General features: G+C 45.8%; 1 protein-coding gene across 1 annotated transcript in view; it reads left to right on the plus strand.

Moving 5' to 3' along the window:
- Positions 1-13,919, plus strand: part of ANXA2 (annexin A2) — a 125,757-nt gene extending 111,838 nt beyond the window's left edge. Inside the window, exons 12-13 of the mRNA XM_033920392.1 lie at positions 9,259-9,381; positions 13,564-13,919. Of these exons, the coding sequence (XP_033776283.1) occupies positions 9,259-9,381; positions 13,564-13,623 (183 nt within the window). The 3' untranslated portion in view covers positions 13,624-13,919. The remainder of the gene's footprint in view (positions 1-9,258; positions 9,382-13,563) is intronic.
- The last annotated feature ends 2,142 nt before the right edge of the window (positions 13,920-16,061 follow it).

Here is a 16,061-nt window from a genome sequence, read left to right on the forward strand (position 1 = left end):
AGGATCATCATAATAATCATCCTAAAATTATTCAATGATAAATAATCTCTTAAGCCATGCAACAGACGAAGTAAAAACAAAAAAACAACTTGGGATACCACCGACTTTACCTGTGGCTTAAATGAAAGTGTAGAGTCCCCCAAACCCCCCCAGATACCTACATTGCCGATATAAAGCAAAATTTGATGCAGCAACATTTTGCAATTCCTGACACAGCAACTTTTTCCAATTCCTGAAGATGTGTTTAAGGACTGTTTCTAGAAGTGGAAACGACATTGGGAAATGTGTATACATAAGGATGGGGAGTACTTTGAAAGGGACCCAATGGAATAAGTTGTAAGATTGTTTAATAGATTTTTATAAAATTAGTCCTGGAGTTTTTTGAACAGACCTCGTAATCACATCAAAATCTTTTGATGAACCTGCAGACTTGAGTTTCCTTTTTTTCTGATTCAACTGTAGGGTGGTGTGATAAGCAGGAACGCATGATTACCGCACAAAAAATGGTTTACCGTGGGGAGTGCTAGAGCATCCTGGGGTAATTTCAGGAAGTGTGTATGCTACCCATGCACAAAAAAATGTATTTTCTCGTGTTGGTGGGGGGCAGGGAGTGGGCATGTGCTGCGTTAATTGCGCTAACCAATCAGTGTACGAGCCTTTAGTACCTTGATATTGGCTGGTGGTAAGGGCTCATGCGTGAATCTGTTTTAATGGCCTTGTGCTGATGACAAAATTATTTCATGACCACACCAAGTTGATATTCATAGAATTTTACTATCAGAAACCAAGTGCCATAAACTTTTCAATTTGTGAAGACGGTAAAGACCTCAGTGTTTCTCAGGAAAAATCCTGTGAAACCATCTACGACAATATTGATATTGTCAAAGAGAAATACATCCTTGGTCTTATGTACTACCGTTACAAATTCACCATTTATATTATTTCTCTTTTTAACTTTTTTACTATCATTCAAGATTTTGTGAAAAACTAAGCACTTATCTTAATGTTTCCTTCCGACAGTGCAAAATCACCGCAGTTGCAGTTTAAAATTTAGCGCGGTACCAATCCGCCACACTTGGAGAATTTCAGTTCAATCTTATTTATATAGAAATATCCCGACGGGCCCTGTTTCGCCCTACGGCTGCATCAGGGGATTATTTTAAATTACTTTGAGAGAGAATCATTGAAGCAGTGGCTCGTAATTTAAAATAATCCCCTGATGCAGCCGTAGGGCGAAACAGGGCCTGTCGGGATATTTCTATATAAATAAGATTGAACTGAAATTCTCCAAGTGTGGTGGATTGGTACCGCGCTAAATCTTAAACTGCAACTGCGGTGATTTTGCACTGTCGGAAGGAAACATTAAGATAAGTGCTTAGTTTTTCACAAAATCTTGAATGATAGTAAAAAAGTTAAAAAGAGAAATAATATAAATGGTGAATTTGTAACGGTAGTACATAAGACCAAGGATGTATTTCTCTTTGACAATATCAATATTGTCGTAGATGGTTTCACAGGATTTTTCCTGAGAAACACTGAGGTCTTTACCGTCTTCACAAATTGAAAAGTTTATGGCACTTGGTTTCTGATAGTAAAATTCTATGAATATCAACTTGATGTGGTTATAAATTTCGAAGATATTCAGCTTGTATTGTGAATATTGAAAATTATTTCATGGCCATTAAAATAAATATTAATTCCACCATTTTACCCCAGTAAAAATGGCCTTAGCACATGCGAAAAATCCACTAAAGGGTACGCTAAGGCCACTTTTTATCACTGTTTGGTAAAAGGGCCCCAAATTTTCCTAACCTCAATCTATGCCCTGAGCTCATGGAGATGGTCAATAATTATTTGGTAGGGCTTACTACCTAGGGATATATCACGTACTGTAGCCTCTCAAAGGTGGGAGTTCCAGCTGAAATGATGTTTGGACAGTACAAACCTTCACTGTAGCAGATTCTGTTGCTGTAGAATGAAACTGTCTCAAAACAACCACACTTATTCTTCTATAGACGGCCCTTCTGGGAAGGATCTTCTCCTATTATATGCTGTTGGCAGAACTTTTTTTACAGGCGATCTATAAGATGGTGGTAGCATGCACAAACGTATTTCATTTTTGTTCTTAGGATTTATTTTTATTTTAAACAAAACAACAAATGAAATATACAAAATCAAAACGATTTTTTTTTTAAGTTGCACCCTATCCCTGCTACAAAAAAAAAACATTAAAACGCCCTCTTCTGAGTCCTGTTCACCAACTCTCCCAGACTACCTTGGGTCTCCCCCACCCCCAAACCTCTTACCCAATTCATAGCCCTGTAAACTGTTTGCAGGGCAGGGGCAGATTCTAGTTATTCTAGTCCTGCTGATACACTACACTTCTCCCTCAAGATTCGCGGGGGATAGTGGCAGAGCCGGACCACGAATGGTGAAATACCGCGAATATCTTCTGGTCCAGCTCTGACCCACCCCCGCCTCCCTCCTGCCTTCCCCCCGGCATCCCGGCTTTACCTGGTGGTCTAGCGGGCTTTCGGGGCAGGAGTGATCTTCCTACGCTCCTGCCCCGTGCAGATCGCCAATAGGAAATAGCTGCCGTGAGTTCCCGTAGTCTCGAGACTTCGACGGGAACTCCCCACATCCATTTCCTATTGGCGATCTACACGGGGCAGGAGTGTAGGAAGATCACTCCTGCCCCGAAAGCCCGCTAGACCACCAGGTAAAGCCGGGATGCCGGGGGGAAGGCAGGAGGGAGGCGGGGGTGGGTCAGAGCTGGACCAGAAGATATTCACGGTATTTCACCATTCGTGGTCCGGCTCTGCCACTATCCCCCGTGAATCTTGAGGGAGAAGTGTAGTGTATCAGCAGGACTAGAATAACTAGAATCGCTCCTGCCCCGAAAGCCCGCTAGACCACCAGGTAAGGCCGGGATGCCGGGGGGAAGGCTAAACTGTGGGGGGAAACCGTGAATGGGGAGGGGGAAGTGTAAAGTAAATAATGTTAGCTAACCAGAGTCCGGTGCTGTTTTGTTCTATGGGAGGTATTTTAAAATGAATCCAGGGCTAGACATTAGATATGCTGGGGTCCAGGGCAGACATTTGAGAGACCCCTCTAAGGGCTAGATTCTCAAAGCTTTAACACCATTGCTAAACTGTTTTCCGGCAGTTTAGCCTGTACACAGTTTAGCGACAGATTATTAAAAGGGATTATCTCCGTCTTTAGTGAGGTTTCTAGTAGTCTCCGACACTGACATGCAAATAGGCTCATAAGAACATAAGAACATAAGAAGTTGCCTCCGCTGAGGCAGACCAGAGGTCCATCTCGCCCAGCGGTCCGCTCCCGCGGCGGCCCATCAGGCCCATTGCCTGAGCAATGGTCCCAGACTATCCCTATAACCTACCGCTACTCTTATCTGTACCCTTCAATTCCTTTATCCTCTAGGAACCTATCCAACCCTTCTTTGAAGCCTTGTAACGTGCTCCGGCCTATCACAGCCTCTGGGAGCGCGTTCCATGTGTCCACCACCCTCTGGGTGAAAAAGAACTTTCTGGCATTTGTTTTAAACCTGTCTCCTTTTAATTTTTCCGAGTGCCCCCTTGTACTTGTGGTTCCCCGTAATCTGAAAAATCTGTCCCTGTCTACTTTTTCTATACCCTTCAGGATCTTGAAGGTTTCTATCATGTCTCCTCTAAGTCTCCACTTTTCCAGGGAGAACAGCCCCAGCTTTTTCAGTCTGTCAGTATATGAGAGGTTTTCCATACCTCTTATCAGTTTAGTTGCTCTTCTCTGGACTCCCTCAAGTACCGCCATGTCCTTTTTGAGGTACGGCGACCAATATTGGACACAGTACTCCAGATGCGGTCGCACCATTGCACGATACAGTGGCAGGATGACCTCCTTTGTCCTGGTCGTGATACCCTTCTTAATGATACCCAACATTTTGTTTGCTTTTCTTGAGGCTGTGGCGCACTGTGCCGACGCCTTTAAAGACGTGTCCACCATCACTCCCAGGTCTCTTTCAAGGTTACTTACCCCTAGCAGTGATCCTCCCATTTTGTAGCTGAACATCGGGTTCTTTTTCCCTACATGCATGACCTTGCATTTCCCTACATTAAAGTTCATTTGCCATTTTTTGGCCCATTCTTCTAGCGTCGTTAGGTCCCTTTGCAGATCTTCGCAGTCTTCCATGGTTTCAACCCTGCGGTAGAGTTTGGTGTCATCCGCAAATTTAATAACTTCGCAATTTGTTCCCGCCTCCAGGTCATTAATAAATATATTGAACAGGAGCGGTCCCAGCACCGACCCCTGCGGAACTCCGCTCGTGACCCCATGCCAGTCTGAGTAATGGCCCTTCACTCCAACCCTCTGTTTCCTGTCTGCCAGCCAGTTTTTGATCCATCGGTGGACCTCCCCTTGCACCCCGTGTCTCCACAGTTTTTTAAGCAATCTTTCGTGCGGTACCTTGTCAAAGGCTTTTTGAAAGTCAAGGTAAATGATGTCAATGGATTCTCCTTTATCCACCTGTCTATTTACTCCCTCAAAGAAGTACAATAAGTTTGTGAGGCATGACCTACCCTTGCAGAAGCCGTGCTGGCTCGTCTTTAGCTGTCCATTGTTTTCTATGTGTTCACAGATACTGTCCTTAATCAGTGCTTCCATCATTTTTCCCGGGACCGAGGTCAAGCTCACCGGCCTGTAGTTCCCTGGGTCCCCCCTTGAACCCTTCTTGAAGATGGGCGTGACATTTGCAATTTTCCAATCCTCCGGGATTTCTCCAGTCTTTAAGGATAGGTTACATATTTGGCGAAGTGGCTCTGCTATTACGTTCCTTAGTTCCTTTAGTACCCTTGGGTGAATGCCGTCCGGACCTGGCGATTTGTCGCTCTTTAGTCTGTCTATCTGCCTGAGGACATCCTCTTGGCTTACCTCTAGTTGGACCAGCTTTTCATCCCGATCCCCATTTACGATGTCCTCCGGTTCCGGAATATTGGATGTATCCTCCCTCGTGAAGACTGACGTGAAGAACTTATTTAACCTGTCTGCTATCTCTTTTTCCTCTTTTACCACTCCTTTTTTGTCTCCATCATCCAATGGCCCCACTTCTTCCCTTGCCGGTTGCTTCCCCTTCACATATCTGAAGAACGATTTGAAGTTTGTTGCTTCCCCCGCCAGTCTCTCCTCATATTCCCTTTTAGCTTTTTTAACCACACGGTGACACTTCCTTTGGTGTTCTTTGTGTTCCATTTGGTTGTCCTTTGTTTGGTCCTTTTTCCATTTTTTGAACGATGTTTTCTTGTCACTTATCGCCTTTTTCACTGCAGTTGTTATCCACGCTGGGTTTTTTGTTCGGTTTTTTTTTGCACCCCTTCCTGAATCTGGGGATGTACAGGTTCTGTGCCTCTTGCACCGTGCCCTTGAGTAGGGACCAGGCTTTTTCTACAGACTCCATCTTCCTTTCGCTACCATTGAGTTTCTTTCCCACCAGTTTCCTCATGCCATCATAATTCCCTTTTTTGAAGTTGAGTGCTGTCGCTGTGGATCTTTTCACCTTTGATGGTCCAATTTCCAGCTTGCACTGGATCATGTTGTGATCGCTGTTTCCTAGGGGTTCTAGCACCGCCACCTCCTTTGCAGGTCCCCCTAGCCCATTGAGGATTAGGTCGAGAGTTGCATCCCCCCGTGTTGGTTCCGTGACCAGCTGTTCCATGAAACAGTCCCTCGTGGTTTCCAGGAATTTGGTCTCCCTTGTGCAGTTTGAGTGTCCAATACTCCAGTCTATCCCAGGGTAGTTGAAGTCTCCCATCACCATCACGCTTCCGCTTTTGCATATCTGCCTCAGCTCAGCCTCCAGGTCCTGGTCGAGTGCTTCCGTTTGTCCAGGTGGGCGATAGTACAGGCCCAATTTTATGTCTGCTCCAGCTCCTCCAGGTAGCTTAATCCATAGTGATTCCAAGTCGTCCGCCCTTACTGTTGTTTCTATCCTGGTTGAAGGTATGGAGTCCTTTATATAAAGCGCTATTCCTCCACCCTTCTTGTGTGTCCTGTCCCTCCTGTAGAGTTTGTACCCTGGTATGGCCACATCCCATTTGTTGTCGTCAGTCCACCACGTTTCTGTGACTCCTATTATGTCCAGGTCCTTTGTATTGGCTATGACTTCTAGTTCTCCCATTTTGGCTCTTAGGCTCCTAGCATTAGTGTATAGGCAATTTAAGTCCTGGTTGTTTGCCTTTTCCGCTGGTTTTCCTCGTGGTTTGGCGCCCCTGCCAACCTCCTCATGGGTTGCCAGCCCCGGAGCTTTGTTGTGTTCATCCCCATCTTGCGGTGTGTCTATGTTGTCCTCAGCCTGCTCCCCCATGTTTGGATGACCCTCTGGCTCCTGTTGCTCTCTCTTAATTCTGCTTGCTAGGTTCGTTTGTGCATTGGCTCCCTGCATTGCATCCATGTATCCTTTTCCCAAAAGTTCCCTCTCAGTCCCGAGCCCTCTTTTACAAATTTCTGGTTCAGTATCCTTGTTTGATACTTTGGTCCGATGTGTCGAGGTCAGGTCGACTGTCGGCTTTCCCCTTCTCCTCAGTTTAAAGCCAAGTCTATGCTGCTCTGGACGTTGCGTGCCAGCAACCTCGTCCCAGCCGTGCTCAGGTGCAGTCCGTCCCTCCTGTAGAGCTTGTTCTTCCCCCAGAAAGTTGTCCAGTTCCGTACAAATTGGAAACCCTCCTCTTCGCACTATCTCCTCAGCCAACCGTTTACTGCTTGCAGCTCGGTCTGTCTCTTAGCATCTCCGAGAAGGCTATCCTCCTTGTCCTCAGCTTCAGTTTCCTCCCCAGGATCCTGAACTGCTCAGTTAGTGTAGTCCTGTTGTAGCTCCTCCTGCTGATGTCGTTGGTTCCAACGTGGATTATCACCGCTGTCTCCTCTGTTTCAGCTCCGTCCAGGATTCTCTCTATTCTGTCAATGACGTCCTTCGTTCTCGCCCCCGGGAGACATGTCACTAGTCGGTCCTCTCTCCCTCCTGCTATGTGACTGTCCACTTCTCTCAGGATTGAGTCTCCCACTACAATTGCAGACTTCCCCTTCCTTGGTTGTCTCTCTGGTCTCAGGTCCGTGTCGCGATCCGTTAGAATTTCCTCTGGGTTCGGTTGGGTCACTATCTCCTCTGTCTGTCCAGCTCCTCCGCAAGGTCCTACTCTCATGGCGTCTGGTGGATTCTGTCCAATTGTTGGTTCCATTCCGATGTGCTGTTTGTCCTGAGCCGCCACCATCCTGCAGGCCTCCTCTATGAATTTCTCGAGCTCTCTTACTTGCTCCGTGACGTGACTCTCTCCGGTGTTATCCTCCGTTGTCCAGCATGGTTCCTCTAAGGTGCACAGTCCTTCCAGCTCCTGGACCCTGGCCTGCAGTCTCCCGACCTCCTTCCTCAGGCTATCCAGTTCCTGACATCGACCGCATATGTACGCCTGCCTCCCGGAGGGGAGGTAGTCATACATATGACACTCGATGCAGTACACTGGGTAGCTCCGCTGGGTTCCTGCAGCCTCCATTTCTTTTTCCCTGCTCCTTTGGTTTCTCAGTGTGTATGAGTGGTGTCCGGCGTGCAGCTAGCTGAAAGGGTAGAGAGAGAAGAGAGTAATGAGTGAGAAAAAAGATTTTTGCTGCTGCTGCTGTCTGGGCTCCTTCTCAAGGCTCCTTCGCAAAGGCGCTCTCGCTAAGGCGAGCGCCTTTGCCGCTCGCCTTCGCCGTGCGCCGAACGGCTGGGCGCCGTTGGCTCCCTTCTTCTTATAGGGGGAGCCCGGGCCCGATGTAACCTCTGACGCGGGTGGGGGTGGGCGGAGCTAACTCTCGCCGCGACCCCGGTCTAACAGCCTGCTCTGGCTGTTTCCTTCTGCCTTCCCCTCTGCCTCTCTGCTCCTGCAATACAAAAAGGAACAAAACAAAAACGCTGCCGAGGTTTACCTCGTGCCCTGGCTCCCTTCTTCTTATAGGGGGAGCCCGGGCCCGATGTAACCTCTGACGCGGGTGGGGGTGGGCGGAGCTAACTCTCGCCGCGACCCCGGTCTAACAGCCTGCTCTGGCTGTTTCCTTCTGCCTTCCCCTCTGCCTCTCTGCTCCTGCAATACAAAAAGGAACAAAACAAAAACGCTGCCCTCTGGTGGCATCTTAAAAAATGCTGAGCCATTTTTAAAAAGCGGCGTAAGCTTTTGGCGACTAAAAAAAATGACTGATCTAGGGGTGCCAGTCAGTCTCAGAGACTGCTAGAAAACCCATCTGCACTGCCCGACCTGACCCACATGCATTCCCCCCCCCCCCCCCCGGCAGCAGGAGAGATGCCCATTCCTGCCCCAACCCAAAGGATTCCCCCCCCTCCCGGCATCAGGAAAGATGCCCACTCTCCTGCTGGAAATAAAAAAAATAACAAAAAAATCCTGCCCGTATGGACCCAAACAACCCTCCCTCCCCCCTGATGCATCTGGGGAGGGGCCTGAGGCTCTAATTGGCCCAAGATGTTTAAGGCGGGGAGGGGAATACCCAATTTAGATGATGCAGCAGCATCTACAAAGAGGATGTCTGTCTCCGTCCTGCTGGCTCATCTGTCAGGTAAAGGGGAGAGGGGTCACTACTAGCAGGAGAGAGTGGGCATCTCTCCTGCTGCGGGGGGAGGGGATGTTCCGGTCAGGTAGGATCATTTTTTTTATTTGCAGCATGATAGAGTGGGCATCTCTCCTGCGGCTGCAGGAGGGAGGGGGCAATATTTTCTTTAGTGCAGCAGGAGATATTAGCCATCTCTTCTGCTATAGGAGTCGCGGCCAGGATGTTAGGAAAGGGGTGTTGTGATGCACCGGAGAGAATGGGCATCTCTCCCGCTGCATCACAACACAGGGGCAGCGGGAGAGTGTTTTTTGTTTTTATGGTTTTTTTACTGCTCATGTGCTGAAACCTTCACTACTGTCCAGCGATCTATCTGCATGCGTGATTTTTTAAAGACTGTCCCGGGTTTTTAGATTCGGTATGAAAACGGCTGCCTTAGCAGACTGTCGCTTTTTAACATGGGTTTTTGAAAATCCTGGCTTTAGTCCTTTCGCTTCAGAGAGGCTTTGAAGCCCCTGGTTGCTCACCCTTCCTAGTGCCAACCTTGGCTGGATCCATTTCTATTGTATTGGCAGCATACAAGCAAGGGAGACTTCTTCAGCTCCCTAAAGTTTTCTTGGATCGCGTGAACTTTCTGTCACTTCTCTCAACTTTTGGCAATTTGTGTATTTCCAGGGCAAAGGCACCAAAGACAAGACTTTGATCAGGATTATGGTATCTCGCAGCGAGATTGATATGCTAAAAATCAGAAAGGAATTCAAATCTAAGCATGGCAAATCCCTGTATTACTTCATCAGCGTAAGTAGTTCTTTTAATCTTCTGAGCATCTCACTTTTCTGTCTCTTTTTGAACATAATTTTCAAGTGTTCAGCGAAAATATGTAGCATGAGACTGTACTGTCTTTCAAAGAATCGCTCTGCTGTGACACCAGGCCAGGTTTTTGAACGATGCATAAATTCACAGGTGAGGACTTTGACTTTGTAAATGCCTGAGCCCCTGCACCTGTCTCTGGAGTTTTGCTTGAAAGGTAATCACCAATGTCTCGTAATCTTTCTCAAGCTGGGGCACACTAAACCTAGTGTCCGTGATTCAAGGCACCTGGAAATGTGTGACATCGCCATGATGATGTCAATGCATGTGCAAAGGCCCTTCAAATGGGCCCTGCACCGGCAGTGGGAGAGGTGCCAGTGCTGGATGATTGCTTATAGGATGTGCCTCTCGCAGCGAGAGTCGCATTCTGTAGGCAGCTGGTGCCGGTGCCTCTTCTCCTCGCTGCGCTTCTCGTCCAGCACCCCAAAACTGGTGGTAATAGGAGGCTCACGGTCATGGCTGGAGAGTATCTGCGCATCCGCAGATTTTGACGTGATGACATCACACATGCAAGTGACATCTCTGCATCGACATCTGCGCATTTCTGGATAGCCTTCAGCCGCAGCCCCTCATATAGGATGCCGCGGCTTCAAAAAGTTTGCAGCACAATGCTCTGCATATTTCTATTTTTAGTTTGTGATTACTTTTTCCATACCAGGCAAGGATGTATCTGTGTTCTGTGTGTATGAAAAAGACACGGTTTTCTGTTAGCATTGAGTATCTGTACTAATCTGGCTTGTTTAGTTTTACAATGGGTGCATTGATGTTCTAGGGCTCACTGTGGTGTTTAAAGTGCTGCCTTTCCTACCCTTGTGCGATTCATGCATTATTACTAAAAATATTTTTTTTATTTAGTGGAGGAGGGGTTGTTTGAAAAATGATTGTCCCCAGGTATCAAATATACTGGGTACACCGATGACAGCTGCATGCTATTCTATAAGTCTGGGTACCCAGATCGCACAGCATGCAACCCAAAAGAAGGAAGGGCCTGAGCAGGTCAGGGGCATTCTCAAAGATGCGTGCAGTGTTATACAATTCCGAACATCCACATCCAACTTGTATGCCAGGATTTACACCAGGTTTCAACCAGTGTAGGTCTTTGCACCCAAAGTTGGCCACAGGAATCCCCACTAGGCTCTGTTCTATAAAAGGCACTCAGCCTGGAGCACCCTTGAATGGCACTGCACACTGAGAGGTGATATGTAGAGAATGACAAGGGGACAAATTTTTCCCCGTCCCCGTGAGTTCTTTTCCTGCCCCCGCCTCATTCCTGCAAGTTCCATCCTCATCTGCCCAAGGCTCAAACACTTTAAAATCATAAGTACACTTCCCTCTCCCCATTCGCTGTTTCGACACTCGCAATTTCACATATTGGATTTTTTTGGGGGTAGGGGGAACCCCCCCATAGTTTAGCATGTTTCCACCTCTCTCCAGCCTTCCTCCCAATAGGAAATGGCTGCCATGAGCTCCTGTCGTCGTCTCGAGAGACTACAGGAACTCACGGCAGTCATTTCCTATTGGCGATCTACACGGGGCAGGAGCGTAGGAAGATCGCTCCTGCCCCAAAAGTCCGCTAGACCACCAGGTAAGGCCAGGATGCTGGGGGAAAGGCGGGAGGGAGGCGGGGATGGGTCAGAGCCGGATGAGAAGCTATTCGTGGTTTTTCTCAATTCGCGGTCTGGCTCTGCCCCTATCCCCGCGAATACCGAGGGAGAAGTGTAGCAACATTTTAAAGCTCAGATTGTGATGTCATAATGCCTCATTCCTCCAATGCCTAAGCTCTGTCCTCATCTGCAGAAGGCTCAAACACTTTAAAATTATAAGTGTTCGAGGCTTGTGCTGTTAAGGCAGAGCTTACAGGAATGGAGCATGGACAGCAACGAACCTCACGGGGATGGGATAGGGAAATTGAATTCCTGCATTAATAATCTGCAGTTACAATACACTAATAATAATAATAACTTTATTCTTGTATACCGCCAACACCAACAGTTCTAGGCGGTTCACATAAAATAGAACTGGACAATCAGTGAAAAATACAGTTATGTAAGAAAATACAATTGGATAAGAAATACAGAATAATACTGCATTAAAGCCAGTTTAAAAATGTTCAAACTAATTTCCTGAAAGAACAGTAAGGTAAGGCTTGAGAAATAATTTCACCTAATCCAGTTTGCAATTTGCCTGCCTGAAACGCAAGTGACCTTTCCAAGAACGTCTTGTATCGACAAGCTTTTGGGTTTGGGTAGGCAAATAGGTGAAAAGTTTGGGTAGCCTTGGTAGACCTATACAGCTTAAAATGAGAGGAAAAGTAAGTTGGAGCCAATCCTCCCACCTACCCAGCAGCTTATGGATTTTGTTCTCTGAAGGTAACTTTAGTGCATGACCTGAAAAAAAAAATGGGAAAGCCCTTAAAGTGCTATTTAAAATTTACAGTTATTGTGCTGTAAAAGCATTAACTGCAAATTGTGGTACCTTTTAGTAAAAGGGCCCTATAGTTTTGAAAATCTGACTGTGCTGCTCCTCCCCCCAAAGAAACACCTTTCTCATTTTTCACTCGATAATTGTCCTTTGGAAAACTGCGCACCTTCAGTGCAGATGACATCCACACCCTGTTCCCCAGTATGCACACTTTGAGCCTCGTTTCTTTCAGTGTGGCTAAAAAGGTGAATGAAATTGGAATAACATATAGGCTCCAGTTACATTAAAGACTAGCAGCTTTCCAAAGTGGGTAAAATGCAAACCAAAATCCGCTGGGATGGACTGCAGCCTAAACTGCAACTCCCAAAACCCAACAGGAAAGGACCAAGTTTCACAAAACCAAACAGGAATATCCAAAAATACAAAAAGTGGAACAAGTTCCTGGAGTCTCGAAAGGTCAATGATGAACTGTTTATTTTGCAAATATCTTTATTAAGAACAAATATTCATATAAAAACAATCTAGATGACATAAAACAATGATCACATTATATTTTTGATGCTTAAAAAGCTGAAGGACGGACCCTACACGGACGGTGTTTCAGCAAAGATTTGCCTTCCTCAGGGGTCAATAGCTGTGGTTCAGAGCAAGTGCATTCATTGATACCCTTGCTGGCACAGAGTTAAAAATAGTGCTGGCGATGCCTAGCGGTAGCCTACTATTAGGCGTCAGACTGTCATATAAGATAAAAAGCCCATATAAGTAGTAGTACTGCTAGACTACCAGTAGGGGTCATGGCACCATTTTGAACGCAGGGCTGGCAGAGGCTGAAGGAACTGGTGAATCTCTCCTGTTTCTGAGCCCCTAGATCAGGGATTGCAATAAATAGACCCGAGTGGAGAGACTTCAAGGGGCCTTTGTGGAAGGTGTGTATAGAGGGGCTCTTTTTTTTTTAAATTTTTTTTTTGGGGGGGAGGGGGTATGTCTTCAGGAAGAAGGGGGCACAGTAAGGTTCTAATCTGATCTCTTTAAGATGCTAATTGGGAGCATCAGGTTGCAGGTTAGTGGCCTGACGCCCCCTGGGCAGGAAAAATAAATCTAGTTTTGAGCTGGCATTGTTTTTCCTGTAATAATATAGCTTGTAGTGTTCATTTTAAGCTGTTTTATTTATCTCTGATCTTTGTTTAATTGATGTGAACCGCCTAGAACTCCCTAGGTATGGCGGTATACAAGAATAAAGTTATTATTATTATTTGATTTGATTTACGCAATAACTAAATGTTTGCATTTGCATATTTTGCATTTCATTATCATGTTTCCTATGGTAACCTAAACTAAATGCATGTCACAGTCATATAGTGCATGTTATTGGTGTATTTAATGCATGTTAACAGGGCAAATCGTGTGGTATTGCCTTAACATACTTTTAGTAACTATCCCCCCCCCCAAAAAAAAAAAAAATAAAGGAAGAGAAAAAAGTCAGTTTGAATTGCCGTGAGTCCCAATATATTGTAGATAGACCTGGAGAAATACCTTAGCTCCCCAAAAGTACTTTCTCCTATTCTTCAGATCAATTTGCAGGAAATGATAAAATTCTGGCATCGGGTTTGGCTTCTAAGGTATTTCTGTGGCAGAAATAGCAATGAGGAGGTTTGTGTCTAAACTTGAGGATTTTATTTTATTTTGCAGCAAGACACAAAGGGCGACTACCAGCGGGCTCTTCTAAACCTGTGCGGAGGAGATGATTGAAAGCTGAAGCTCTGTCTCTGGGTATCTTCCCCGCTGTTCTTACTGAATCCACCTATGTAGTTCATTGTAACCAGCATCCGTATTTAGCAGACTGCCGGGGCTCTTCGCTTTCCTGTATCTTCTCTAGGCCACACCACTTTGCTTGTCCTTCCCCTAATGTGTTAAAAGCAAAAAGGCCAAAGAATTCTAACATTCCCGAGGTAAAGGGTGGAACCTCGTTTGTGACAGAATTGCATCTCTCCTTAACCATTTACTGTAACAGACAAATAAAATTGACTTTTTACTTTAAAATAAAATGGCCTTTTGCTTTCTCTGTTTGAAAATCTAAGCATGCTATATTGGAAGTTGGTAAGTGAATCTGCCATGCTCTCATTTGGATTGTGTCTGGGAGAGTGTAACTTTCACCACATTAACCTCCAGATTCTCTATATGGGTCCCAAAATTACAAGTGCATTTTAATTGAGCGACAAGCCGATAACTATCAGTAATGGGCACTAACAATCAATTATTGCAGTTAATTGGCTCCAATTATGGTTTGTATGCATATCTTGCTAAGCGCTGTACTATAAAGATGCAAATGCAAATTTTTAAGCGTGCAACTGAAAAAGAGGACATGGCCATGGCAGGGGCGGTCAGTGAAGATGTACACAGTCTTATAGATTTCAGGGGATCTGTGCCTAACTTACGCACCAGGATTTACACTAGTTTTGAGTCACGCCCAAGTTGGGTGCAGATCCCGACACTACGAGCTATTCTATAAACAAGATGCAACTTCAGGTGCTAATTATAGAAAGGTGCTCAGCCCCCCCCCAAACCAGAAAGCCAGGATTTCTTCTGGTTTCTGCCATTGACACTCTTAGTGACCTCAGGAGGTCACTGGGGGCACCTTTTTACAAAGGTATGCTAGCGGTTTTAGCGCGCGCTAGCCGCTACCGCCTCCTTTTAAGCAGGCGGTAATTTTTCGGCTAGCACGCGCTAATCTTGTGCTTGCGCTAAAAACGCTAGCGCACCTTTGTAAAAGGAGCCCTTTATCTCTCATTGTCTCAGGTACACACTTGAATTGTAAACTCCTCTTGGATAGGAATGTATTGTACCTCGATATAGCCCTGTGTACCTCCAGCAGTAGCTCTATGAAAACATGTGCTTTATAAAATAGGCTTAAAATATGTGCCTTTTTGGACTTCTCAAAAAAGGTGTTCTCTTATCAATTACCCTGTGCAGAGGCATTGCTGGGAGCAGACTTAGCTTAGGGGAGGCAAACCCACAGGTATTTTTGCACTTTTCAAGGAAAAGCCAGCATAGATCTCTGGTGAGGCTGTTTCCTACAGCGTAGTTCTGTTTAGCTTATTGGGAAAAACTACAGCTGGAAAGTATATGATACTGCACCAAAGTGCCCAGTTTCATTATGGTCCCTGATGAGTTATGATCCTTGCAAAACATGTGCAGTGTGTGAGAATCTCTCCTATACCAACGCCCTGTAAAAGAAAGGTGTTGAACTGAGCTTGAAGTAACCAGGACCATTGGATGAATCCTTCAGAAGGGATCTTGCATCTCATGTTTTCATGATGATAAATGGTGGGTTTGGGGGTTGTTTTTTTTTCTTTTAAGACAGTCATCTTGGTCCTGTCCTTGGCTTACCTAGGTCTTAAAGGACGGATTCATGTTTATAGGCTGCAGGAACCAACCTGTTCACCTTTCTGCTGACAGTATCAACTGGGTATGCTTGGGACAGAGACAGATTGTCCCATCAGGTAAATTAGATAGACCATGAGCCCACTGGGACAGATAAGAGTACACCACGCAGGTATGAACTATTGTGCATGCACAAACTGGAGTGCTTGTGCAAATGTGCATGCTTAATACAGCTTGTCCAAGCAGTATATCAAATCCCTATCCTTACCAGGCGTTTGGGGATGCCCTAGTGGGCCAAGTGATAATGGGAATTGAGACCAGGGAGCACCAGCAGCATGTGTAGGAAGCTTGCTGTGACCCTGCAGCTGATGAAGTAAAGACAAATAGAGAAAAAAAAAATAAGTGTGGGGTCTCTGAGCCACTCTAAGGTTCAAAGTTCCTGCCCCCTCCCGCAGCACAGACTCCCTAATATAAGGAAAAGAACAGTGGGAACATGCAGGACCTTGAGGTCCCACACTGAATTTTTTTATTATTATTATTGCTGCATGCTGGCTTGCAAGATCCTTCTGGCTGACTGAGGTGAGATGATGGGAGGAGATTGAAAAGAAAGATAAGCTGGTCTGGGGGCAAAACCCTAAGCTGGTGTTTATGTACAGTCCAAACCTGCACGAGTACCTCTTTTTGGAATGAGAATTAGGTCTACAAATTCATTTTGCAGCAGTCCACCAAATTGTAAGGAATTAGAACCACTAAAGACCGAGGCTGGATTTGGAATTGAAAATTGATACCATTTCATTTCATTTTTT

Source organism: Geotrypetes seraphini, chromosome 14 (genome assembly GCF_902459505.1).
Source record: "Geotrypetes seraphini chromosome 14, aGeoSer1.1, whole genome shotgun sequence".
Taxonomy (NCBI): Eukaryota; Metazoa; Chordata; class Amphibia; order Gymnophiona; family Dermophiidae; genus Geotrypetes; species Geotrypetes seraphini.